Source organism: Osmerus eperlanus, chromosome 21 (assembly GCF_963692335.1).
Source record: "Osmerus eperlanus chromosome 21, fOsmEpe2.1, whole genome shotgun sequence".
NCBI lineage: Eukaryota > Metazoa > Chordata > Actinopteri > Osmeriformes > Osmeridae > Osmerus > Osmerus eperlanus.
In genome coordinates this window covers 2,263,115-2,289,831 of record NC_085038.1, presented here as the reverse complement: position 1 = coordinate 2,289,831, position 26,717 = coordinate 2,263,115, and the positions used below count along the sequence as shown (strand labels likewise).

At 44.1% G+C, this 26,717-nt stretch overlaps 1 protein-coding gene across 1 annotated transcript; it reads right to left on the bottom strand.

Moving 5' to 3' along the window:
- Nucleotides 1–2,075: 2,075 nt before the first annotated feature.
- Nucleotides 2,076–21,961, bottom strand: impg2b (interphotoreceptor matrix proteoglycan 2b). The gene is made up of 21 exons (XM_062446710.1): nucleotides 21,685–21,961; nucleotides 21,350–21,598; nucleotides 20,176–20,342; nucleotides 19,860–19,885; nucleotides 19,606–19,638; nucleotides 18,829–18,875; nucleotides 15,620–18,219; nucleotides 15,341–15,502; nucleotides 14,296–14,354; nucleotides 14,154–14,174; nucleotides 12,739–12,992; nucleotides 12,502–12,563; nucleotides 11,180–11,435; nucleotides 8,471–11,043; nucleotides 8,106–8,325; nucleotides 7,317–7,527; nucleotides 6,735–6,923; nucleotides 5,140–5,335; nucleotides 4,575–4,654; nucleotides 3,317–3,389; nucleotides 2,076–3,218 (listed from the first exon to the last, which is right to left on the bottom strand). The coding sequence occupies exons 1-20, from the start codon at nucleotides 21,692–21,694 to the stop codon at nucleotides 3,356–3,358; spliced, it is 7,449 nt and encodes a 2,482-aa protein (XP_062302694.1). The 5' UTR covers nucleotides 21,695–21,961; the 3' UTR covers nucleotides 2,076–3,218; nucleotides 3,317–3,355.
- Between the last annotated feature and the right edge of the window lie 4,756 nt (nucleotides 21,962–26,717).

Genomic DNA, 26,717 nt, shown 5'->3' with positions numbered 1-26,717 from the left:
AGAACCCATCCAGACCACATACTCATTACATAACCCACCTTTGCTGAAGTCACATTTCAAGCAAAGAACCGTGCCGTCACATACAGCGCATCTCCAGTGGAAATACCCAGAAATAAACAAACGTCTCTCCGCCTCTCTCATCCTTCAGCTCAGCGTCTGAGGGTGCTGGTTAGAGCCCAGCTGACAGGTGCTTGTAACACACTCGGTTCTCACTGGTGAGAAAGACTGGTACGAACAGTGTGATTAGATCAGCATTCCAGCTGTCTCTAGGGTGTGTGTGTGTGTGTGGTTTTTATCTGTCTGCATAATGCCGTGGCCACAGTTACGAGGTGTAAAACATTCTCAAATCAAGAGCCTCTAACTAGCCAACGTACCAGGATCGACAAGCTGAGATTATTCATCTAAGACTGATCTCATACAACTCAAACTCGTCCTAGATTTAAATAAGAACTGATGCTGAATCCAGCACATGAATCAAATCTCTAATATGGGATTTTCAGCCCTGATAAACTGCCTTGCATCACCAGAAACCCCCTACCAACTCCGATTCACAAGCCCCACATGCACTTGCAGCTGTTTGCTAAGTCATTCTTACACTGCTACTCAACTGTGGTTTTGTGTTCCGCCCGGGACCCCTTCAGCACGATGTGAAGGTTCTGTTTACAAACGCTGCCATGGATACCAGGAGATCAGACGTGGGAGGGGAATCGTTTTAGAGGTTATTAGAGTCATTGCGGTTTGGAGCCGGAATGGCATATCTACAGTAACACTGTATCCAATGGAGGTAATTTTCCAATGTGCTTTCCCAGTGCCTCTGAGAAGCCTGTTGACTAATATGTCGGAATTCCCCATTTTTTACCCATGCATGGCTTGATTTGTTTGGAGGTTTAACAAATGATCGTGACAGGAAGTTGGCCCTGAATGGTGGGGACTGGGTTACCTAAAGAGGCAAAGCTATCAGACAAGCCTCTCGCAATCCCCAGCTGTCTCCATCCCCACCCCCCACACATCCAATAGAACACTGCCCCGTGAGGGGCTTTCCTGTTGCAGTTCTGCGCGTATTGGTCTTGTCGTCAGTGTGTAGTGATATTTACTAAAAGATAGTTAGGATAGCCTCCCTGGTGAGGTGTTCTGGGCACGTCCCACTGGGAAGAGGCCCCGGGGAAGACCCAGGACACGCTGGAGGGACTATGTCTCGGGGTCCCCCAGGAAGAGCTGGTGGAAGTGGCCGGGGAGAGGGAAGTCTGGGCCTCCCTGCTTAGGTTGCTGCCCCCGCGACCCGACCCCTGGAAAAGCGGCAGATGATGGATGGATGGATAGTTAGGATAGTGTCTGTACCGTGGTCCAGGTAACATCAATTTGTAGATTAACTTGTCTTGTTTATGTCTTCATTCAGCTTGATGGTCAGATATTTACATGTAGTCACATAAGTCCTGCCGATGAACCAGAGTGAATAGGCCAAGGAGGAAATCTATAGTAGGAGGCAAAGAACTTCAGTTTTCCCACCGTCTCAACCTCCTCTCTGTCGTTAGGTTGTCATGGCACCACGTTTGACTGACAGGGCGTGAGGCGTCCGGGTCTTGTTCAGGGCAGAGGCCTGGAAACTGCAGAGAGGACATTTCAACAGCAGCCCGTGTGCTCATCCCGTGCCTCTCCCGGCAGGTTTGACGAGGACAATAAAGACGATGAAAGCATGAAGACCGAGACACAGTACAGCCTGAGCAGGGAAGGAAGAACAGGGATGAACAAGCGAGCAAAACAAACACACCCCACCCACAAATAAAAGTGCTGGCTCAGGGTTCGTTCGGTGGAAAGAGCTTAAAGAGTGTTTGGTTTGAATTACTGTAAGCAATTGTTAAGTCGTGGTAAAGCATGTACCTTGAGCAAATAGGTTCTTAAGGATGACCCAGAGCATGGTATGTGGGAAGGTGACTTGTCACTTTGTGTTTAAGAGACATTGGCTTTGCTCTAACGCTGGAAAGCCTTCGAGCTCTTAGATTACGTAAATGTCAGCGCTGCTGACCTTGTGCCAACTAGGCACCTAGACCTCAGCAAATCAATCATTTAAAAAAATTGTAAAAAATAATCACATTTTATTCTGAAAAAACATTTGCACGTGTTTGCTCTGAACCGTCTAAACCCAGAAACACTTTACAGAGCCTTGTTTGGTTTCTCAGCTATTTGAAGACAATGTAAAAACACAACATCACAAAACATGTCCATAGCAAAGACATGAAACACATTTAACCCTGAAGCATTGGGTTTAAGGAGACATGTTGAAGACCAACTAAGAAAAAAAATCTATTTATCCTAAGCACACACCAAAGAAGAGCTCACCAATGACAAGCATGGTTGAGCTGACATTTAACAAGACTTGTTGATCACAATGTGTGTATATCAGAAACCACACCTTCGATCGGACATCTTTACATTGGTTTTGGGATAAAACCAAAATACTTGACTTATTTGGATAAACACTCTCTCCCTAAACACAGACAGGTATACATTGTACCCATTTCAGGTGATACTATCTATGCAAATGACTACCTAGAAATCTTTTTACTAAATATTTGAATCAAGTAGTTTCAAAAACCGAGAATATTTCAAGCTGTGGGCAGGAGTTTACCACACAAAATGGGACAGTGACCGTTATGACCGGGTATATTAAGCAGAAAGCTGATGATGTGTACAGAAAACATATCTATAAATGACAATGTATTATGACAGTTGAATTGTGTACAGTGATTTTGCTTTTCTTTACACAACATCCCATCCAAGATGACTGAACCTAATGAAGGCACTGAAGAAATAGAGGGATGAGGAGGAGGAAGAGAGGACAGGGTGTCCATGGTGAAATAAAGAAGTCCTGGACAGCTGTAAAGCTGTGCTTTCTGTGTTGTTCGGTGCTGAGATGATGTGCAGTGTGTTCAAAATGGCTGCATCGAAAGGAGTAGACCTAAACTGACTAGGAAGGGAAGCCATTGGTTACAAAAACAAAGTGAGTATTGACAGCCACGATTATTTAAAAAAAAGTCAGGTCACGTGAACTAGCGGCCCACTGCGTAGCCCAGATTCCTCCTCCGCACAAAAGTGTCCTTATTAATGTCTCTGTTCCATCCGTCCACAAGTTTGTCTGGAATCGTCGTGCGACGTCAGAATCACCGTGGCAACCGAAGACACATTCTTTTTTTCTCAAGACCAAAGACAAAGGCAGCTTCCTGAAAAGTCCAAGATGAAAAGTTCACTAACACACAAAAAGTGCAACATACTGTGAGGGTTTGTGAATTTAAAAAACCGAAGCGTGAATATAACTTACCTTGGGTTTAAAAGCGTCAACTTTGGCCTTCGAAGGGTTCTAGTTGGAGGAGCTCACTTGCTGGTCCAGGGCTCTGTTTTCAAGAGAAGATCATCATATACGATGTATACAACAGATACATCTTATGTGACACGAAATGAAAAATAAGCACTGAAACGGCTTGAAATGATCCTTGGACAACGGCTACATAACACAACACCTTTGCAACCTGGTAAGGATGTGCTCAAATGCACTTTTGAGACAACTCCTTTAGTTCAACACCAAAAGACGAGCACTGTCATTTTTAAGAAATACTTATTTAGCTAATGTAGTCCTCTTATCCCCTATGAATTAGAGAAGGGCCCTGAAGTCTCATTAAGACACAGTCAGGACCTCTCGCTCCCTAAGAGCACATGACCTGCACACGATCACGCTCCATCCTGACCTCGTCTCCTCTCTTCTTCCTGGGTTTTGACATCTGCTGAGGAGATTAACCACCCTCGGACGTCCTGCACTGCATTTGTGCAGAGCTAAAAACGGGGAACAGGTACGTGACGTCACCTCGTTTTTGATTAATTTGATGATTTGACTGCTGGACTGGACTATATTACCAGACACTTAGTCTTTTCAAAGCTGAGGACCAACATGCTATTATTAAAACCTGTACTGATTTATACTTCCATCTGTCGGGATGTGTACGTCTCTTAATGAAGCGTGTTGAATTACAGGTCTCAACATGCAGGGCGAGACAGACAGGAAGGCTGATGGGGGGGAGAAAGTCTGCTGTCTGCTAGTCACTTTCAAGGCTAAGACGTTATACGGCTGACCAATCAGAGGGCGGGTGTTCTCTTGGGGGAAGGAGAGATTGTCCAGTCTGTGTCGTGGCTCAAACCTTCCAAGTCCATAATCTCTGGGGAGGTTTGGATTATCAAGCGACCTTGCATTTACCCACTTGAGGGGCGACACTATGACACTATTGTTTCAATCTAAAGACTAAAACGAGTTTTAACTTGTTCTATTTGTGTGGAATTCACTACGAAGAGTCAAAGGAGCACAAATATGATTGTGTAATGTCTCCGGTTCCTACAGTTTTATAATCTTTACAATGTTTTAGTAGGCAATATATTTTTCTAACAGTCAAAACTGAGATGAATTACCCAGGAATTTCTATCTCTACATGAATGTTTCTATGAACAATGGCCCTGTTGAAATGATTTATTATTTGTCTCCAAGTGAGGCTCTTTCCCTTTCTCTGGTATATACTGAAATAGTCACTTACACTTGGTGCTGTCGTACAAAGTCTGCAAACTGGCGATCCTTAGTGTACAGCTCCAGTATCCTCATGCGGTCCTGAATTTCCTGAAGGGAGAGAGCCAGAGACAGTTATATAACTCTAGAGGTAGTTGTGGGGTCAGATTCTTCCAGACTGCACGCCCACACGCGTCTGGCTACTCAGGTTAGCTTAGGCTAAGTAAAAATAAAGTCTTTGTTGAACTTTGACCTGATTATCCACAACAGCCGCAAACAATGACACAATGGCAAACCTTTACATGAAGGTTACAACACATACCATGTGACAACATAGGCACACCCACAGTAAAAATGGTGCTATGTAGTTATTCTATGAACTATATAGAACTGCTTTGAAGTTACAATTCGTTAATGTTTTAGCAGTACAAGTTATGACACAATTGAAACTTGCTACAGGAGAGGCTGGGCTTTCCAGGGGTAAGTGGATGGTAACATAGATCTTGTTATGGTAACACAACCTTTAACAGCCTTCCCCTGTACAACATCAACTTAGGCAACATCCCACTAGGCTTGGTTGCGTCTGTGTTCGCTACCTGATTACTAAGGTCACTGTTCTCGTAGACCTGGCGTATATCCTCACTGCCGAAGTCCGCCGAGGAGTCACCGGCGCCACGGTGTGCGCCGCCGTCGTCGTCATAGCGACGGTAGTACTGGACCATCATGGCGTCGTTCTCGAACATGGGGTTGTATTTGGTAGCTCGCTCCAAGGACGGGGTGCTGTCGCCGTGACTACAGGGCACAGAGGAGGTGGGGAGTGGGGGGGGGGGGGGGGGAGACACAGAGCACAGTTATATCAGTTACTGTACTACTCAACATATTTAGACATAGACAGTAGCACTCGCAAACACTGCTGCTGTAGATGGGCTTGACCCTCGTTTGCGTGTGGGAAATGACGTCTGGCGACAGTGGCTTTGCTCACAGACGGCATTGACATCACATCCTGAGGCTTGTTAAACAGGATTCCAACCAGCTGGTCAAGCAAATAGGCACTGCCCACCAGACACATTATGTCACTCTGTGCCTGTTCCAAAGATTTCCCCTCATTTAACCTATAGGGAGTCAGGTGGCTGAGCAGTTAGGGACACGGGCTAGTAATCTGAAGGTTGCCAGTTCGATTCCCGGCAGTGAAATGACGTTGTGTCCTTGGGCAAGGCACTTCACCCTACTTGCCTCGGGGGGAATGTCCTTGTACTTACTGTAAGTCGCTCTGGATAAGAGTGTCTGCTAAATGACTAAATGTAACCTTAGCTGGCAATACGCTCTCAACACATGACTGAGCTTTCAAGTGCATTTCCCTGAAGAGAGCTGAAACTGCCTTCATGGCCAGCCTGTTGCTCATTTTTCCTGTCTGATCACAGCCACTTGTCTGTTTGAATCAAGGTCCAAGAAGAACATAAACAAAGACATTTCATTTTCATTTTCAGTAGTGTATACTAGCCTCTAAGGTTTGTCAAACACTTTTTACACAGGGAATCCAGTGTGCGCATTTTACCGCCTAAAACCTGTAGCATGTGTTCCATGAATTGCACAGTTGTCTGAAACATCTCTGCATCTGACCCAAAAGCTGCCTCAATCTGGATGTCGTGAACCTGTTACTGTTTACAACCCGCTGCGAGAGGGTGTTGACTCTGCTCTGCTAACTGTCCCCCACGGTGCTAGATCAGGCAGCCGTCCAAGATCTGTCCATCACTACCCGACTGTGTGTGTGCAAGGGCAGAGACAGCCCCCATGGTGACCCCACAACTCATGCCTCTAAACACAATCAGGGCTGTTTTGATGTTTTTCAATAAACATGTCCTCGTTGGTTTATAAGAAAGCAAAATTGATGCCAAATGGTTTCATCACAGTCCCCTTGGCCTGTTCTTTTGGACTGTTTTTTGGGTCAAGCATCATTATAAAGATCCACAGGCTCCAAAGATCCACCAATCCAAACCTTTAAATAAAGTTATTTATATCTTATTTTTCCACATGGATATATCTGCATTTATGTCTTCGTCCAGTAGCCTACTTCTGATCCAAGTTTTACTCTCATAGAGATCGTTCTGTACCACTCAACAAAAGTCAACCTTTTCTAATAATAATAATAATATTGTCTGTTAAATTGAATTATTTTCCTGTAGGTTCTTACCGTAGTGGGTCTTCTGAATCGTCCTTGTCATAACTGTCCCTCAGTGTCCTGGTCAAGAAGAAGACAATGCCAGCGGCCAAAAACAGAAAGCCAGCCACAGAGGCGAAGGCAATGCCGACAACCAACGATTCTGAAACGTACTCTTCACAGTGTTCCCCGCGGTACCACCAGTTCTCCCCCACGCGACATCTAGAACACAGGAAGACAAACAGAACAGCATCAGAACCACACAGACACAGGCAGAATGTAAACCCTCACAAGGACATCTTGACAAATACAGAATCTAAACACCTGATACACATAAGGGAGTCAGGTGGCTGAGCGGTTAGGGAATCGGGCTAGTAATCTGAAGGTTGCAAGTTCGATTCCCGGCCGTGCCTAATGACGTTGTGTCCTCGGGCAAGGCACTTCACCCTACTTGCCTCGGGGGGAATGTCCCTGTACTTACTGTAAGTCGCTCTGGATAAGAGCGTATGCTAAATGACTAAATGTAATGTAATGTATACACAAAACGCAAACATACTGATCCAAATCCAATGTCCCGTATTCATTTGAAAGGGGCATCTATAAACTTCTACCCACCTGCAGATGGCCCCCTTGCCAGGAATGATGTCACACTTTCCGTCGTTCATACAGAAGTCTTCCTGCACCTCACAGATGCTCTGGCAGGGCAGGCTATCCACGCTGAAGTAGCCGGCGTCGCACACACACTCCGCCTCTCCAGACCACCGGTTCACCATGCACTTAGAGAACTCATTGCAGGCCTGGAACTTGCAAGGGTCTGCTTTGTCACCTGTTAGCAAGAGAACATACACACAGTGTTTCACTTGTCTGGGGCATCTCTGATACAAAGGGGGGAAAAAAAGATCATTTTCATTGCAATAACAGCAAAACTCCAGTACACACTTTATGTTATGATATATATTATGTGGATACATGTGGGTTTATATCTATTACTACTGCCTGGGCTGCCTTTCAAATGAGCATGTGTGATGTCAGAGACCTGGATGTCCCTAAATTGTCCCTGTGGAGGCTAGACAAGCTGTGACTCAGCTTGTATTAGGATCAATGCTGAGACGTGAGTGCATTACTTCTGATCAGCTCAGACAGTTTATGAAAAGGGCTCAGCTCAGTGGGGATAGACCACGGACACAGACACAGGAGGATGAGTCATCCATATCCCGCAATATGATATGTCTGGTCATGTTTGAGCCAGACAGATTAGGTCATACATATTCCCATGGATACAATTTCAAAAGCATTAGGAGTTTCCAGGTGACCAGTGACCTGTTTTTAAAGTCTGCTGTTGCCATGTGACACCTCAGTTCAATACATACGCAGAAAATAACAGCAGAGTGGGTTGACGTGTACCTGATTCCACGTCCAGTGAATGCTTGTCTATAGCCATGTTCTTGGTTTGGTAGGCGGTGTTACAGAAGTCTTCTAGGATCAGGTAAACCGCGTTGGTGACTCCTCTAGGCACAGGTTTCCAAAACTTCATCCTGCTGTTCACCACAACGCTGCCGTTCCTGAAGTTCAAGATCTCCAAGTTCTGGAAGTTGCTGAGGTTGGACTGTAGGTACGGGACAAGCTGGGGCGGAACAGGAAAAGAGACAGTGTCATTGTGCTCATCATTGATAACTACTTGTATTGCTAATGCTAATTCCTTTAATTTGACTGTCAAAAAAATAAAAAATACAAATAAAATAAATACATAAACTGAAATAATAGATTACCAGTTCTAGAAAACTCTGCTCCAGTTCTTTGTACTCAGCAGAGCTTTTGTTGAAGAGGTCTTCGGAAAACATCATGTTGGTCACCCTGAGGCTGAAAAAGACCATCAAAGCCCGACCAGGGCTGGCTGCCAGAGCCTTGCTCCTGTCTGCATCCGAGCCTTGAGCAACACTGGAATACCCACTGCTGTCCCCATCCATGTAGCCTGTCTCGTCATACTGGACCACATCGAAGGTAAGGTCGATGTTGTGTGCCATGTTGGAAGAGCCTGACAGAGAAGGTTGAATCTTGCGTATTGAAGTGCTGTCTTCTAGACTGTACGTGTTTAGGTCAGGGGAGGTTGGACTTTGAGGAATGATAATATCTGTTCCTTCAGTAAAGGTGACATCAGTATTTTCTTCGACAGGCTCAGCCAGTGAGAGGCTTCTGTCTTCAGTTGGTGCAGCTGTCTCTGGTAGTTTTTCTGTGGGCCTGAATGTTGGCTGAAAGAAAGGTAACGATACGATAACTGCAGAAAGCGTTGAACTTGGCTCCTCCAAAGATATAGGGCTTGCTTGGACCCCCTCCTTTTCTTCCTTTGAAAGTATGTCCTCGTGCGAAGATTCGTGGTACAGGAGATCTTCTTCTTCAGGCACAGTGTCTGATACACGTGTAAATGGTGACTCCTTTTCGGGTGAGAAAGGGGTGCTGTGACTTACGGTCACGGATGGCGTGACTAGAGGGGCTGCGGTGGCTGTACTAACGAAAAGGATTTCATCGTTAGTTAATTCCTCATCAGATAAATCAACATTTAGGGCAAGGGGGGTCTCAGCCACTTGTTCTTCCAAAACCTCAACTTCATCATTGATGTCCTCAATTTGTGGCACCAAAAGTAATGGTTTTTCAGTGAACCACTCAATATCTTGGGGTGTAGATGTGATCCTGTCGTAGATGGAGTCTTGTACTGTGTCCAACTCCACATCCACAATGATTGCTGACTCTGTGACTGGCTGCATTACAGTTGTGTCTGTGTCCAAGTCCTTCAGGATGAAGGGCTCAACAGTAGTTAGCTTCTCAGTGGATGCTACGTCTTCTGAGGAGTCAACACTAGCTGTGGGGAGAGCGCTATCTGTGGCCTCTGGGGTAGTTGTCTCTGGGGTGGTTGACCCTGGGGTGGTTGTCTCTGGGGTGGTTGACCCTGGGGTGGTTGTCTCTGGGGTGGTTGACCCTGGGGTGGTTGACCCTGGGTTGGTTGACCCTGGGGTAGTTGTCTCTGGGTTGGTTGTCCCTGGGGTGGTTGACCCTGGGTTGGTTGACCCTGGGTTGGTTGACCCTGGGTTGGTTGTCCCTGGGGTGGTTGACCCTGGGGTAGTTTCCTCTGGGGTAGTTGACCCTGGGGTGGTTGTCTCTGGGTTGGTTGTCCCTGGGGTGGTTGACCCTGGGGTAGTTTCCTCTGGGGTAGTTGACCCTGGGGTGGTTGTCTCTGGGTTGGTTGTCCCTGGGGTGGTTGTCTCTGGGGTGGTTGTCCCTGGGGTGGTTGACCCTGGGTTGGTTGACCCTGGGGTAGTTGTCCCTGGGGTGGTTGACCCTGGGTTGGTTGACCCTGGGGTAGTTGTCTCTGGGTTGGTTGTCTCTGGGGTGGTTGACCCTGGGTTGGTTGTCCCTGGGGTGGTTGACCCTGGGTTGGTTGACCCTGGGTTGGTTGACCCTGGGTTGGTTGTCCCTGGGGTGGTTGACCCTGGGGTAGTTTCCTCTGGGGTAGTTGACCCTGGGGTGATCACAGGCAGTTCCTTTAAGATTTCATGGTCTTCCTGAGATATATTAATGGGTTCCATCAAAATGGGGGCCTGGCTAGTGTAAGCATCTGGAATGTGGTAGTTGATGGTCGATGCAATGACGGTGGACGCTTCACTGGGATAGTAATCATCATATAACCCAGAGGCCTCCAGTGTTTGTATAGATAGTTCCACTGTCAAGGTCTCCATAGTCCAGAACACAGGGGCTTGGGTGGTGGTCATGAAATGGGGGTTGGTACGGATGTCCTGGGTGATGAGTGTTCTGTCCAGGTACGACTCCTCCACCTCTGGCTCTTCATTGTGTTCCCCTCCAGCTGGGGCGTCGCCTGTTTGAGGGACAGAATCTTTGGAGTCCATCAGCTCAGGCTCCTTCGGATCCACAACCTCTGGGTACTGTGTGAAACGTGGAGTGGCATCTTCTCCCCACTCCTCCTCTTCCTCCTCTCCTCCGGTTTGTTCCGGCTCGGTGTCCGGTGGCGGCATAACCTCCTCAAAGTACTCACCGTTCTCTGAGGCTGTCACTGGCAGCGACGGCCAGACATCCACCCCTTGGCCATCTCCAGAAAAGCCAGAGCCAGATCCAGCATCCAAAAAGTGATCGTTGAGGCTTCCTTGGTCAGAACCAGGGGGTGCTGAGATAGGGGCTTCCTCGGTTCCTGCGGTAATCTGCGGTTCTCCAACAGAGAAGTTGCCGGAGCCTCCAGCTCCAACCACATCATCCCCATTGGGAGTATCAGTGCTTGTGGGTTGAGTAAAAGTGTTGCCCAAAAGAAATCCGTCTTCTTCAATATTTCCATGATCTAAAACCAGAATAACACATGCAGAAGTTCATGAATGTAATCCCTTCTCTTTAAGACTTAAAATAATAGAAAACATACAATATGTTCATCACACATCAGAATGGAATGTAAATCTGGTGTGTATAGTACTACTCACTCTTGGTAGAAACAGGGGTGACTTTAGTAGAGCTCAGGCCCAGAGTCTTATCAGAAAACCCTGTGGATGGCAGAATGGTGCTCTCATCCAGAATCAGGACATCGTTTTCACTCGCCACCACGGTCCCGGAGTCCTTCCAGGGGTCAAAGGGCAGAGCCGGGTCAAACAGAAAGTCGTCCTTTTTCAAGAAGAGGTCGTTGCTATCCAGATCTTGTCCAGGAACATCAGGTGGTTTCTCAGCAGCAAGAATGTTATCCTAAAACAAACAAGAGTTAGAATAATGGGTAAAGTAAACAGCAAATTTCTTGCTGGACAGTCTCGCTAGTCTCCATACAAAAACACTGTATGTTTTCATTTCAAACTTTCTCAACACGGTGTTTAAAGACATTACAATGAGCTCATCCATCATGAGGCAGAGAGTTCAAACATTTATGTTGCATCCATGTTACTTGATATATCTGACTAATTAGGATGCTTGCACATGTTGGGAATGCCAAAAATATATACAGCTTATGACCGCTAGCGAACACATAATCCTTAAGGCCTATTACTACACAGAAATTGAGAACCTGTGAGTAACACTGCCTGTGACCCCAACAACAGATAAAAACACACATTATAAGAACAGAAATGTAAGGATATAACTCCCTAAAGAATGAGGCAAAGTACACAGTGAGGAAAATGGACACGTAAGCAAATACCATCTAACTTTGACAAGATACTGTACACTTTTTTAACATGTCAGAACATCCAGAGAAAATGGAGAAAGAAGCACTGGCTCACACACACACACCACACATGCTCTTCCAAAAAAAAAAGAAAAAGAATTCTTACAAACAACAGAGCCAACAACAGAGCCAGTTAAACAGTGAAACAGGGCTCGACCCACATAAGTGGTCCAGATCATGCAAGTGAGCAGCGTTTTATTGTCTTTCACCACTAAGATAAACAAAACTCTGTTATGGCCCGCGGGCATCAATAAAAATCTTGAAGTTAACGAAAGTCATAATGAATTAACTTCAGATGTGGCCCTTTAAATACTACAATTTACCGGGTCTGTCTCTGTGTGTTTAAGACAGAGAGAAAAAAACGGAGAAAGTCCATTTGGGATTCACTGAGGCATTTTTTAACTGTGCTGCTGGGATTTGTTTTTGAGATTACAAGCCATGTGTGTCAGTTTAATACATTTGTGTAATCTTTCTATTATATTTCTGTCGTTATCTTATTTTTATTTTTTTTACTTTTTTATATTTATTAGTGACAATAATTTGCTCAATATGGCATTTCTGAAAATAGACAGAAAACATCTGTCAGACACGTACCATGTTATCATCTCTGTCTACTGGTCGACTTGTAGGCTTTCCAGAGGGCAACAAGTTCTCCACTGCAAGAGAATAGGAGGGTTAAGATCAAGTGAAACACTTACGAACTCTTGTTCTCTATAGGTGCGTGACTTGGACATGGTCAGCCATTTTGTGTCAATAATATTGTTCATTCAAACCAAACAGCTAAATCAAGCATGCTCAAAGTCTACGAAGGTCTCTAGATCTGGTCGTTACCATTCTCTAGCTGCAAGGAGTCTGGATCTACATCCAAAGTGGTATTGCTCATGAAGTTCTCCTTGTGCAGGGCTTCTGTGATGTAGTTGCGGAAGTCAGTGATGGTGTAGACCACAGTGGGACGCTCTTCAGCGTCGGGGAAGTTTTTCTCCACTGTGTTGGATTGGAGGGTGATGAAGTCCATGGTCTCATTACTGATGCCTGCTGCATCCACCTCCAGAGTCACAGCATAGTGGACGACCACGACCAAACCCCTGAGAATATAGCTTGGCGTTAATACAGTGTAAACGACATGTAAAAGCAAAGGGTTAATATTGTTTACAAACCCCCTATCTGGTATCAGCCCACTAATAGTGTTTCCTCGTAAATCACCAAAGGTTTAAAGGCAATAAGAGAGGGTTCTAGCATGAGAAACCTGACCTAGATACATTTCCAGGCGTGTTCACTGCAAAGTGTGGGATGGAAGGCCAGAGTACTTTACGATCAGATCCCCTTCTACCCTCCTGACAGCAGAATTCCCCTTCGGCTTGAATGCCCTGGCAGGACCGTTTATTGCTGCATTGCTAACAGACATTATACGAACCCCAGAACTGGGGAGGTAGATTTAAGAGTTTCTAAGAACGTATAATGTGTTATCCACAAGTCAGTCCATAGGGAGAAACTCCTGCTTTAAACCACAGGAGAATCTGCCCTCAACACACTCATTGACAGGGATGAAAATCAATCTTGTCATAAACCTTCACCCATAATCCCATCGTGACCAGCAGGTGGTCACTAAGAGAGCGAGGGACTTATCCCACTTATGAGGTGATTGGCCATTGTAAGGATATTACTCTAAATTAGAGTCAAGTCCATCCACTGACAGGTAGATGAAGGGTATAGTATATTAACATGAAGTACCCATGAAATATCAATGAGAATGGACAATATATGCCTTTAAGTGAACATGTCAAACATTTAATGGATAACATATGTGAATTATATCGCTTTTATTTTACTTTATGAGCAAACTCCTGTATTTAGAATCAATTGAAAGGATCATAACCTTGGCCAAACAGAGCAATGCAAGTAGAGCCTGCAGATGAGGGGAAATTTCAGGTTTATGTGATCTCACTGTGCTTATTCAGAAACATACACATGGATATATCATTAGCAGACACAGAGCAGGACTGTTTTTTTTGGATATAATATAGCTGAATTGGGAACTGAACTGCAATGTGATGAATTTATAAGACTTCTGTGCACTCTCTAACAGGTATTCGTCTTGCCATTTCAGCACTCTCTGGGTCATATTCAACAGTTGCGTGTCAATACTCGCTGTCTCCAGTTTATGAGAATGTTTTGTGAGTGATGTGTGCTGACGTGTGAACGCAATAACTCTGAACACGTTTTTTACTGTAGGTATTTATGCTTACCTTTCAAGGTCCTTTTGTGGTCTTCACATGTTGAAAGTAAACACAGAGATGAAGTTAAAGGAATTTTGCCCCCCAAAAATGTTAAGGGCCGTAATCATGTCTACAGTACTTTCTTTTACTGAGGTCAGATTTTAAAACTCACCTGAATTCAACAACAAAGACACTCTTGAACCCTGGTAATCGTTCAAATGCTTCCTCAATCTGAATAAAAAGAAAAGAATAGAACATATTTTAAAAGACACATCCATTTGCCATACAAATCTCAAAGTGTTTTGGCTGTCTGATGCTAAAACCATAATTTGTCCACTGTACGTAGGTCCTGCTTTTGAAAAACATACTTTATGACTGACAAATTTCCCCTGAGATGCTTACACAAAGAAATAAATCATTGGCAAACACTCATTTTTAATCCAGGACTATTTACCATATGATTATTACTACATTGTTAGATAATCTGTAACACAGACAGAAACCTCCTTGCCAAAGCTCACTTCTTTGTGCATCCTAAAGCTATCAATTTCTATCAAGAGTCAGAAAATGAAGCCACCTCCTCTCTCCTCTATAACCAGATCCAGTCAAGTGAACTTCTGCTGTTTCTATTACGGGAGTCCTTTATCCGCTTTGCATTTCCTTTATTAATGACCTCTTGATCTAACATTAAACTAAATTTTGCCATGCGTGACCAAAGCATGGATGAAAGTGTGCGGTGGCCAGTCCCAGTGATGGGAATACACTGGTACTTTGGTTTCCCGGCAGAGGACATTTTTCCAGAGCTGTCACTCCAAACTCCATCACCAATGCAACTCACAGTGACTCATTGCACTCTGTGCTCTTTAAGTTTTCCTGGCAGATTTCCTCTGTGTTCCCCATACCTAGCAAGCCCTGAGACAAACAGTACAAATGTTCTAAAGCATGAAAATCTGTACATCTGAGACAAAAAATACTGCCAAACTCCTGAGTTAGCTCTATATACTCTGGCTTTAAGAGATTGTGTTATGTAATGTGCTTCCCGTCGTCACTACAAAAAGAAGATAATTCCAAGTGTAAGAGGAGTGAATGATCATCTGTTCATCAAATCGTTCAGAGATGTAACATAACTGGACATATTGCTGAAAAAGCATACAGTGTGTATCCATTTAGAGTATCTCAACTGATTTAAACTAGAATGAAGAAAGTTGTAAATGTACCTTTTCAGTAAACTGTTTGGCCAGTTGTTTGTATTGGACGCTGAAGGGATCTCTCAGGGCATTGTTGTAGGTTTCTCCTTTCAGTCTGATGCTCAGTTCCACCACCTGGTCCTTCATTGGCCTCAACTGCCTCAGCTTCACATCATCTATCTCGTTTCCAATCTGTACAGAGGACCAATTGTATCATGACATAAACAACACTGTTCAGCAATTTTTTTCATCCCAGGCATAAAGTGTTGATAAAACTGTACAGATTGTGCCAATACAATAATTACTTACAGTATTTTCATTCTCCTCTACTGTTTCAAAGTCTTGGTTTCCAAATGTGTCATAATTTGTTTCTTGTAGGACAGTAGTTGTGTCAGTGGCTTTCTGAGTGGCACCATTGTTATTTGCTTCAACTGCGATCCCAACTGTCCCATCTGGAGAAATGGCTGACACAGGAGTGACCTCGTGGCTGACATCCACAGCAGCCTCTCGTGACTCTTCAGGAGTGTCTTCTAGAACAGTCTTGGGTGTGACTTCGACTGCAGGCTCAGGAGCGATCTCTAATGGAGACTCGGGAGAAATCTCTACAGCAGCTTCTGTAGCTTCAAGCATATCAGTTTCTTTATCTGAAACCTCTGAGGTCATTGTTACGTCCACTGCCACAGCTGTTGGAATAATCTCAGCTACCTCTGAAGTGTCCTTATCTGAATTATCGTCTTCTTCTTCTACAGTTTCTGGAGAGGCCTCACTTGGAAGCTCAAATTCTTCCGGTAAAACTTCAACTGGAGCGATTTCTTCTTCTGTCTCTGGAATGGTTTCAACGGTATGCTCGGGGGCTGTTCCAGGCTCTGTTTCTGATTTATCTTCTGTTGCTATGTCCGGTACCGTCTCTTCGACTGCCCCAGGGGTATTATCAGCTTCAATAAGATCTGCCTCTGTAAATTCAGAAATTATTTCCTCTGTAGTAGCCGAGATGATCTCTTCAACATGCTCTGTCGAGATCTCAATTCCCACTGTTGTTGTATCGACTGGAACACCAGCCTCTGTTGCCATCTCTTTTGTGCGGTTCAGAGTGATTTCCATGACAACTCCCGCAGTCGTCTCTTCTGCAGTACTTGTAGCAATCTCTACGTTCAGGGTAGTGGTCTCTACGTCAACCTCCAAGGCTCCCTCCATTGTTGCTTCAGGGGCAGTGATTGCTGTTGTCATTTCTGTTGCTGTTTTACTTGTAGCTTCTGGCTCTGTAGCTTCCTCAACCCCTGCAGTGTCTTCTACCACATCCTGTGAACCGTCCTCTGCAGTAACTACAGGTGGAACCTCACTATCTTCCTCAGTCAGAACCTCTTCAGCATGTACAGCTGTTTCTGTGGGCGCCTCTGTGATCGTGACTGTGACCTGGAGAGGGATCTCTGGCTCAGTCACGGGTGGGAACTCCACAGCCTCTTGCTGCGTGTCGTCTTCTAGAGCTTCTGGCTCTGACGTCCCTGGAGTGTCCATCTCTGCAGCCTCTGGGGTGGTTGTCTCAGTAACCTCTGTGTAAACCACCTGCACAACCTCTTGAGTTACTCCCGGAATGTCGCCTAATGTATCCTCGATGAGAACATCTTCTGTGATGTCATGATTGATTACTTCAACAGGTTCGATGGTTGTGGCCAAAGTGGCTTCAGAGGGGACACCTGCAGTGACATCAGAGGCGACCTCTTGCAAGTTCTCTAATGGACCTTCTGGGGCCTCAAAATCTTCCTCTGGGATCAAATACACTGTTGGGATCGGGTCAGTGGCAACTTTGCTGTCCTCCTGAGAGATGTCATCCACTGCAGGATCTGTGGGAACAACTTCAGGAAGCGCCTGGATGTTTTCTTCCGATGTGGGTTCTAATAACGTCTCTGGTATTTCAGATGTGACATCAGGAATAATCTCCACAGTGTCTTCTAATGCAGCTTCAAAAACAGTATCTGGTACCACCTCTGTAGTTTCCTCTGGAGTCTGTTCAATTTCTGGACTATGCACATCAGGCATATATGTTGTACCGTCAGAAGCAGTCTCCGACCAAGGCTCCAAAGAAGATTCAGGACTAATCTCTTGAATATCCTCTGAAAGATCATCATTGGTCTCCGGGATTATCACTACAGCAGCCTCAGAAGGGGCCTCTGAAGTGGCTTCCAATAAGTCTTCTGGAATTAATTCCTCTGTGAATTCTAAAATAACCTCGTTAGATGTCGCTGCTGGGGTTTCAGCACCAACGTCATGAATATCTTCTACAGGAGCTTCCGAAGGTGCTTTCGTACTCGCCTGTAAAGACGGTTCCGAAGTAAGCTCCTGATCACCCTCTGGATCGGTGTCCTCGCTCGTGGTTTCCAGGGCAACCTCAACCGTAGCCTCAGAGGCAACAACCTCCACACTGCCAGCTTGAGCATATTCCACCTCGTTGTCCGTGGCGACGTCAACAGCGGTGTCTGTGGTCACCTCTTCATCGACTTCAAGGCTGACCTGATCAGGTAGTGCGTGGGTGACCGAAACAATGGAATCTGTTGTGATTTTCAGCGTCTCATCTGATGCAAAAAGTGTTGTCACCTCAACAGTATCTCCATGGTCCTCCTGAGCGTTATCATCATCGCTCTCATCCATCACCCAAACTGTGTCTCCTGGGGTAATGTTCTCTCCAATCGCCTGTACAGTAGGTGTAGTTTCTCGTGGAACGATTGTAGCATCTGTGGTAAATTCATCAGAAGAAGTCATTCTTGGAGAGACAATCACAGTGACCCCTTGAGTTGATAAGTCAGTAGTAGCAGTGTTGAGGACTCCAACTGTGACTTCTGTGCTGGTTTCTGATGTGTGGTCACCTCGCATTGTTGTAAATGTGTCTGCTGGCACGACACTGATTTCTTCTTCTATGACAAGATAGAAGAAGAAAAAATGAACACAGAATGAAATCCTGGGTAAGAACTGATGGTATCATAGATAAACAAACAGCCATAAACTTTGCCTGTAAATATTTCTCATTGTGGTTCTCGATATTGCCTTTGTAAACATTTTACAGATTAATCTATAATCACCATAAAAGTGTACAATGTATATTGTTGCCTATCCAGTGCCTATCCGGTCTAAAGCTGTTGCTAGGATGAAATCAGAAACAAGTGAGACAAAGGTCCTCAACCTAACTCGAATGTCTACACTCTCCATTAACCACAGAGGTGTCGCTAAGCAGGATTAAAGCTCTATTCTAGGAGCAACGCGTGTCAGGAACATCAGACAAGCCCCACAGAGCACCAGGATGGAGCCACAAGTGACACAAACTGAGAGGACTGACTGACAGGAGGGGATCCACTAAATATAAGCCTCTTATCTCTCTATTTGCAATGATATCAATATCAATACCTACTGAGTAGCATGTGTTTTTTGTATCAACGATAACACAATAAATGTAAATTCCATGTCGATTCTGACACTGTGTCAACATTACAGTTCTTTCATACAATCCATTTTAAAAAGACGGTAACCTTTTGGGGCAGTGAATGCTTCTTCATCCGTGGGTGGGGCCTCAGAGCTACATGAAAGAGATGATTGAGTCAATACTTCAGTCCCTGTTATCACAAAGGATAACAAGCCATCATAAGATTTGCAAAAGCGTCGGAACAGTCTCCAAATTCACTCCTTTACTCACCCCTTGGAAAACTGAAACAACTACAGTGTTTTGCTGTGACATGCAAGCAGCTCACAGGAAAGCAAGCTTCTACTACGGTCTGATCTTGTCTACCGAATAAGGAAATGTAGGTAATATTGTTCCAACTAAGCAGGATTATACAAATCTAAATATAAATATCTGATTGTCGTCTTGATTGATGACAGGACATTATGAGGATCATAGTGGTTGTGTGACTGCTTAGCTGGAAGAAAGAAAAGCGCACGCAAACAGAATATTCACTACATCTGGCCTACTATAATCACTGAGGTATAGCACGTGTGAAATACGTTTTTTTTTTGTTTTAGATCTTGAATTTGACTGAACTGAAGCCATCTTGACTCCAACAATGTATTCTAAAAAAGGACTTTATAAGATTGTTGTACCTGGGTAAGAATGCTTCCCAGAAACAACTTCTTAATTCCTGGTAGATTATTATATATATATTTTTTTTTATGAAGTAATGCCTAAAAGGAAGAATCTTTGTCTGGGAGTGAGTGAGTGAGTGGGGAAGGGGAGTCCTAGCAAGCAGAGAGTTTTTAATACAGCTGTGCATTAGAAGGAGCAGGGCCGAGCAGGGCCGAGCATGGCCTACCTGCACATGTTGGACCTTGAACCGGTGGGCTCACTGGCATGAAGGGGATGGGTTGGGGGTGAGAACATGGGAGAGGAAGGAAAACAGTGTTTTCGAAGAGGGTGAGTTCTACACAGACGGAGCAACGTATGGTCTCCTGGACCACGTTCTTTCCCGAACACAAGAGAGTGAAGGGGAAGGCGTGAAACTCATTTTGTTCATGAAACAAAATGTAAGGCTTCACGCATCACAGAGACAAGGCAGATTAAACTCACCTGCTAGCTGCAGTCAAAGCCACTCTCTGAAACAAAGAGTGAACACATCTATTAAAATCAACAATTACAATCATATTACAAATCATTTAGCAGACGCTCTTATCCAGAGCGACTTACAGTAAATACAGGGATATTCCCCCAAGGCAAGTAGGGTGAAGTGCCTTGCCAAGGACACAACGTCATTTGGCACAGCCTTGACTCAAACCGGCAACCTTCTGATTAGTAGCCCGATTCCCTAACTGCTCAGCCATCTGAATCCCACACAAACTGAAACGTGCATTACTGGCAGGTGACAAAGGACAGATGAGCTACTTACACTCCTAACAAGGTTGATGTGCTCCTCTGATCGGCTGAAATTGGCACCTATGTCCATAACAGTAAGAGATCCATCCTGGCACTTGTTAACCCAGGCTTGGTACTCATTCCTCTCTGGCAGATGATCCCAGAACACCTTGAATGCCTCCCATACGGTCTCCTGACAAACTGGGTTAGACACACGCACACATACAACACGTTAGGCGCCACGCAAAAGTCCGATTTCCGTGAGAACTATGGGGGTTGTTTTACCCATCAGATATTCAACATTTTTGTTCTCAGGAAAAGGTCAAAACAAAATGACAATGTGGCTGATGGAGGTTTTTCACACATTTTTTTGGAGGCAAGAAGAACACGTTGTTGTCTGTGCGAGACCACACGCATGTGATTGAGGACCACCAAAAGGTCCTTCGGGTTAAATGTGTGGAGAGCTTGTGCTCAGGTTGTCCTGGCAGCCTGGCTCATCTGATCCATGTCTGGGGGACTGCTATTTCGGTAGCGATCCTGGTCCACTCTGGGCACTGCGGCTGTCACTTCTAAGCTCTGCCCAGGTGAGGAGCCACGTGTTCTAGCTATCTGACAGGCACCACAAAGGGCAAGTCTTGTTAGTCTGACTGACTGATGACAGACTGAGCCTCCTGGGTTCCAGACATCCTACCATCTACCTAAAAGCCTTCCTCGTGGAAGCGTCAATCAGTGCAAATAGGTTCAGGCATTTTAAAATGGGCTTGGACATTCAACTCATTAGTAACAAGTTCTTCACTTTCACAATAAGCTTAATGTCATCATGAACCTGACTCTTTGTCTTCCAGTGAGGTTGAACTGACATGGTTCTGTACAAGTGTTCGAAACGAAGACTTTGGGAAAAATTTAACATAAATCTATTTTTTTACATGGAAATGAAGCTCAGATGCCAGAAAAACAACAATAATTGAATAGCTTGTTTTGTATAAGATGTGCTACTCAAGGACAAGCATGTTGTGGACTTGTTTTACTATCTGTTAATCTGGGGGGGAAAATGTATGTATGTAAACTTGTATATTCTTCACAAACCTAACCTCATTAGCATGAATGGTGTACACAAATTAAATTAGGGTTTTTATTAACTTATTACCACCAAAATGCATTTGAAATGTAAGAAATCATGTCAATGCCAAAGTGAATTGCTTACATACCTCGAAGATGGAAGTATTTAAGATGATTGTCTATGGCCTGCTCCACAGTGTCCTGAGTGCATAATCTGACTCCACTGGGGAAAAGAATATTTCTCTTTCTTCTAGATATGGCGCCTTTCCCTTCGTACTGCTTGAGGGACTGAGTCTGAAGTCCTTTAGGTATGGTCGGCTGGCTTGAACTCCCATAAGAGTAGTGAGATTTCGCCTGATTTGTCGTCATGGCATTCTCTGCAATCCCATGGCTTGCATCTGCAAAAGTCAATCAGATCATTCAAAACCACAATCATGCAATTCAACTGAATTTGCGTGCAGCCCATGCACGTTGCTATGTGTACCTGTTGCCATGTGAATGTATCCCGTCAGAAAGATGCCCCACAGAGCCCACAAAGCGCTAGTCCTAAAGATAAAAGGCATTGTAATAAAGTGGGCTGCAATAATCAAAGCCTAGGCCTTTCTCCTCCTTAACTGAACATCAACGTGCAGGTTTGGTGCATAGTCCACTCGTTCGATCGCATGGTCCAAAAGTGGTTTATTCCTTCAATTTCTTTCCGGTGCCATTCCCCCTTACAGAGTGGTCATGGCAGAACTGGAAGACAGCTCTCCCAACCAAGTAGGCAGATGGGACTTTGACGAGAGATTTTTTTTTTCTACGTTGTAATCCTATTTGTTAAGCTCTAAAGGTGGCTTGTGAAGACTGGGGCACGCCCTCAGAGTAATAGTGCATGCTTGTTCAACTTGGAAAGAATCAACATTATGATGCTCGATATGTATCTAAATGTCACAACCTGAGGGACAGTGAATCAACCTTGTATGACTGTTAAAACCTTTCTATATCTTAATGTAACATGCATTTATCTGTTACTTTTCTACAGTCCCCAACTTACTATATTACTGTTATTTTACCATATTATTACTGTTACACTTCTTGTAAAATGTTATATATATGTTAAAATGTCCATTCAATATGGACTGCTTTGGCAATACTGCTTAACCCGAACTGTCATGCCAATAAAGCATTCTGAACTGAACTGAGTTGCTAATAGAAGCCCAATGCCAAAATACAACAAAAAATGCCACAATTAAAGTTCACAATTAAAAAAAAGTCAAATTTCATTTAATTAATGACTGATCCCTTTTTGGACACACGATATATATCCAATAGTTACATTTATTAATGTAAGTGAGACTATTGCCAGGACTGTACTTGGAACGTACACGGAATTACTATGTACATTATTTGTTATCCAATCAATATTGTTGTAGGCACCCATTACTTAATATGCAATTCTTACAAATACTGGACAAAATAAATTGTAAAAAAAAAAAAACTCAAATTGTTCTTTATTTGTGAGTCAGGTTGTATTTAGAGTATGTGCAAAACGTGACACAAAGCCACAAATGAAATAAACAAGAAACAGTAATGAGAACTTGTGATCTCAGTCTCTTAGAGAGTCAGTTGAGGACCCCCATTCTCCTAATGACACACATACTGTAAATACACCCTCACACACACACCCTCACACACACACACCCTCACACACATGGAGACAAATAACCCGGTGTGTCTGGACCCAGTGTTTGTTGTGCCTGACTCTTTTCACTGTACGACAACAAAAGCCTGTGATTACCATGGACAGGCTGATTTGGAAGTGAGTAACGGTGCCTCTGTGCCAGTAAGCCTCTCTGACCTGTGCGACATTTCAGCTCAGAGCAAGGAACAAGCTGTGATGTCGCTAGAAGCTGGCAAGCAGCGGTGGTAGGAGGGGTTGGTTTAACCCTTGTGCTGCCTTCGGGTCACATGACCCAAAGGTTCATAACGAACCATCGTTGTGTTTACCCAGTTTTACCCAATACAAAAACAAATAAAAATAATTTGCTTCACTTTGTTTTTGTATGCGGTAAAGTTGTCGCAATACGACGGTGGGTCACAATGACTGATGGGTCATGTTACCCGAAGATAACACAAGGGTTAAAGGAGAGGAGAAAGGAAGACATGTGTTTCTGAATGGAGATTGTGTGGAGCATTTTAATCAGAAAACAACATTTAAAAGGAGTGAAGAGGCCCACTTCCTTTCATTACGTTACATTCGATTGAGTGGCTGGTAGCACTGAAATTCATCCGCCCTGAGATTTGAACCTGTGACTTAGTCAGGACAATAACCGATATCTCCTCGAGTTTCACCCTAGAACGAAGACAGGTGGCGCTTTAGTGTTTAATTTAAATGAAGGATCAACGAGGCCTCAGATACCTTCCTGTGCAGATCTACACCGGTTAGGACTGGTGAGGGTTCATTCTAGTTTGGTTGCGTGCCGTTTCGCTTGTGAACTGGTTGGAGACATCTATCTCTATTGACGTGCCGTTTACTATCAAGTAATTAGCCAGGTGGTCTCCCAGGCGTTGCCTGGGTGACACAGGATTAAGAGTGTCAGAAGGGCAGACTGTGAATGAAGAGGTCAAACGCTAACTTCCTGATCTATGTTTCAAGTAGAAAACCGCTCTTAGTGACAGTTGGTGCCAAATTTAACTCAATTAGTGAAACTTTAGGAATATTGAGAGAAAGATAAGATGTCAGAATGAGAATCTTGTCCCTAAACTCTTTGGGTTGTGATGAATCCGTTTGGCCATTCGATTTTCATGATATTAGAGGATTACCACTCAATTGTCACAAAAAGTGGCAAAGGAGTATTTTGTTGCAATGATACTCATTATTAAACAATACTTACCCCACAGGCAAGTAGGTAGGCTACTGCAGCTCTAACCAGTTCAAATACTGGTTCAGGGAACAGATAAGACAATTACAAACAGACAAGAGTCACAGGTAAGAAACTTAACCAGCGTAAACAGTGAATTGTCTAATTAAACTATTATCTGTGGCTTATCGTGGGTATTGGCAGGCCATTGCCAGGACCCTTCACTCCGTCACAGGATGTTTACGAAATGACGTCGAAGCAAGGGGGAATAAACAATGGTAGACGTCTTTTATTGGATAAAACGGTGAGCAGGTGGCTGCCTGGAAGCTCACAATGGCCACTGTAAAGTCCTTCTGATGAATAAAAACAACAAGGTGTTCACTGTGCTGAGTATTTAATGGAAGCCATTTAGTAACCTTGTGGGAAGCGTTGGAGAGCAAATGTTCGAGATGTGGGGTTTTGGGAAAGGCCAGACAATCCCAGTTGAGTTGGTTCAGGGTGCAAAACAAAATCCCAATTCGATAAGGGAGTTTTTCCCGTGAATGGTTCTGTGTAATGTTAGAATTATTAAAAAATGTTGTGGAAACTCATCTTCATTTTCATAGACACTGATTAATTGATTTATGGAAATGCTATATTTAGCATAAATCCTAGAAAAACTGTTAGTCACTGAGCAGATGCCAGACAAAGTAGTCTAACTGTCTAGCATAGATGAATAGGCTAGTCTCAAAATTCACTTCGGAGCTGTATTGGAGAACATTCCTATGAAAGGAGAGATTACTGACACAGGAGGGGGGCTGGGACCCATCTTTGGCTGATGTACTAAATCTGTCTAATCTTGAAGTCGGACTCAGATTAGCTTTCCGGACGGCGAGTCCATCATTACCTCATTCTCCGTCTACTCTGGTTTTACGGGCCAACGATCTCGTCCTCCTCCACTAGTCAATACAGATTAGAAAGCTCTGCGAGGCACTAGATCGTCTCCTTCCACTGACCACTGACCTTTACTCTTATGGCCAAGTCTACTTAAAAAACAGGCAATACAAAACGAATTTGATTTGGAAGCAGGCTTGCTATGGTTTTTCGTTCATTAAACTTGAAAATGATTGTTTGTAGCTTTTGAGCTAATACCTTTCACATATAAATAATTGGACATACTTCTGAGTCTTCATTTCGCTACCACAGACGAACTTGTTCCAGCCAAACCATTTGTGCCACTGAGAATTAAACTAGCCTACCTCTTATTTGAGATTTAGGCCTGTTTTCTACAACACTCACCAAGTGCCCCGTAAGGAAATGAGTATTCTCATACAGGTAATGGGATCGCAGCTCTTTCGTTCTCTGTGGGGGACAGACCGCAATAATCTTGAGATTACTCTCCCAGCCCACACATTCCAGCAGATGCCTCTCTAAATCAGGGAGGGGAGCCCGGGAATCTCCTTAAATCCTCTTCCGATCAGAGGGCCACCTACACCCATATGGTCTGAGCTTGGTGATTCATAGCTTATTTTTTATGTCAACCGTTTCCCGACGGTCAGGTGACTCCCAGACTCTCACAATCACACGCACACGCCAACCAAACCAGAGAAACTAAACGAGCGACTACTTGCGATGTTCTTTATTTTTGGGTTGTAAGCAGATAGAAAACCACTCACTTTTGACCCTATAGCCTACAGTTCAGCTAGAGGTCAGGGCACATAGGTTGCATTCAACAACGCTTGTTCAGTATGGTTTCTATATGGAAAGTAGTTTTTTTGCTTGAACACAGAACCCCAAAAGCAGTAGACTTGCCAATCTCAGAGCTGAACTGATTTTAGTCGAACTGATCTTAGCTTTAGCTCAATCCCATTCGGCTGAGCTGGGATAAGCAGTATGGATTTCCTTAATGGATACTATGAACGTTGACAAGACACTGCTAGACAATCCATATAACCGCAGAGTAAATTAGTCAAAACTAGCCAAAGGCCTAACCATGTCTGTCCTGTCAGTACCTGTCTGGACTACATTACATTTAGTCATTTTACATTTAGTCATTTAGCATGACATAACTAGACATGTTCTGCTATGCACTTTGGGGTTTTGGTTATAGCGTACTACATGAGATATACTGTTATTATGATTATTATTTTAATATCGGATTTGATTTAGCTAAAGTGATTTAGCGACGATGATAATTGAACACAGCTATGGGGAGTCAGCTCATCTACAGACAGGAAAGTGTGTGTGTTTTGTGTCTTTCTGTGTGTGTGTGTTTTGTGTCTTTCTGTGTGTGTGTGTGTGTGTTTTGTGTCTTTCTGTGTGTGTGTCTGTGTTTTGTGTCTTTGTTTGTGTGTGTGTCTGTTTTGCGTCTCTCTGTGTGTTTGTCTGTGTTTTGTGTCCTTCTGTGTGTTTGTGTGTGTGTGTGTGTGTGTGTGTCATCACAGCCCTAAAATGACAAGAAGCTGTGCCACTAAGACAAAGCCTGCAATTATCTAAAAACACCATGTCTACCCTCTCTACCCAATTAAAGGCGTCTGCTTAATGCTTGCTGTGATGCTAACCTATTAATTGATTACCTACTTGCCAGAACTCAAAGTCCGTTCATGAGAACAGCAGGAGAGGTACTTGGTGTCATGGAGATCTGCTTGTGTTATTTACATGAAACACAATTTAATAAACGGAGGGTTGTTTCTGAGTT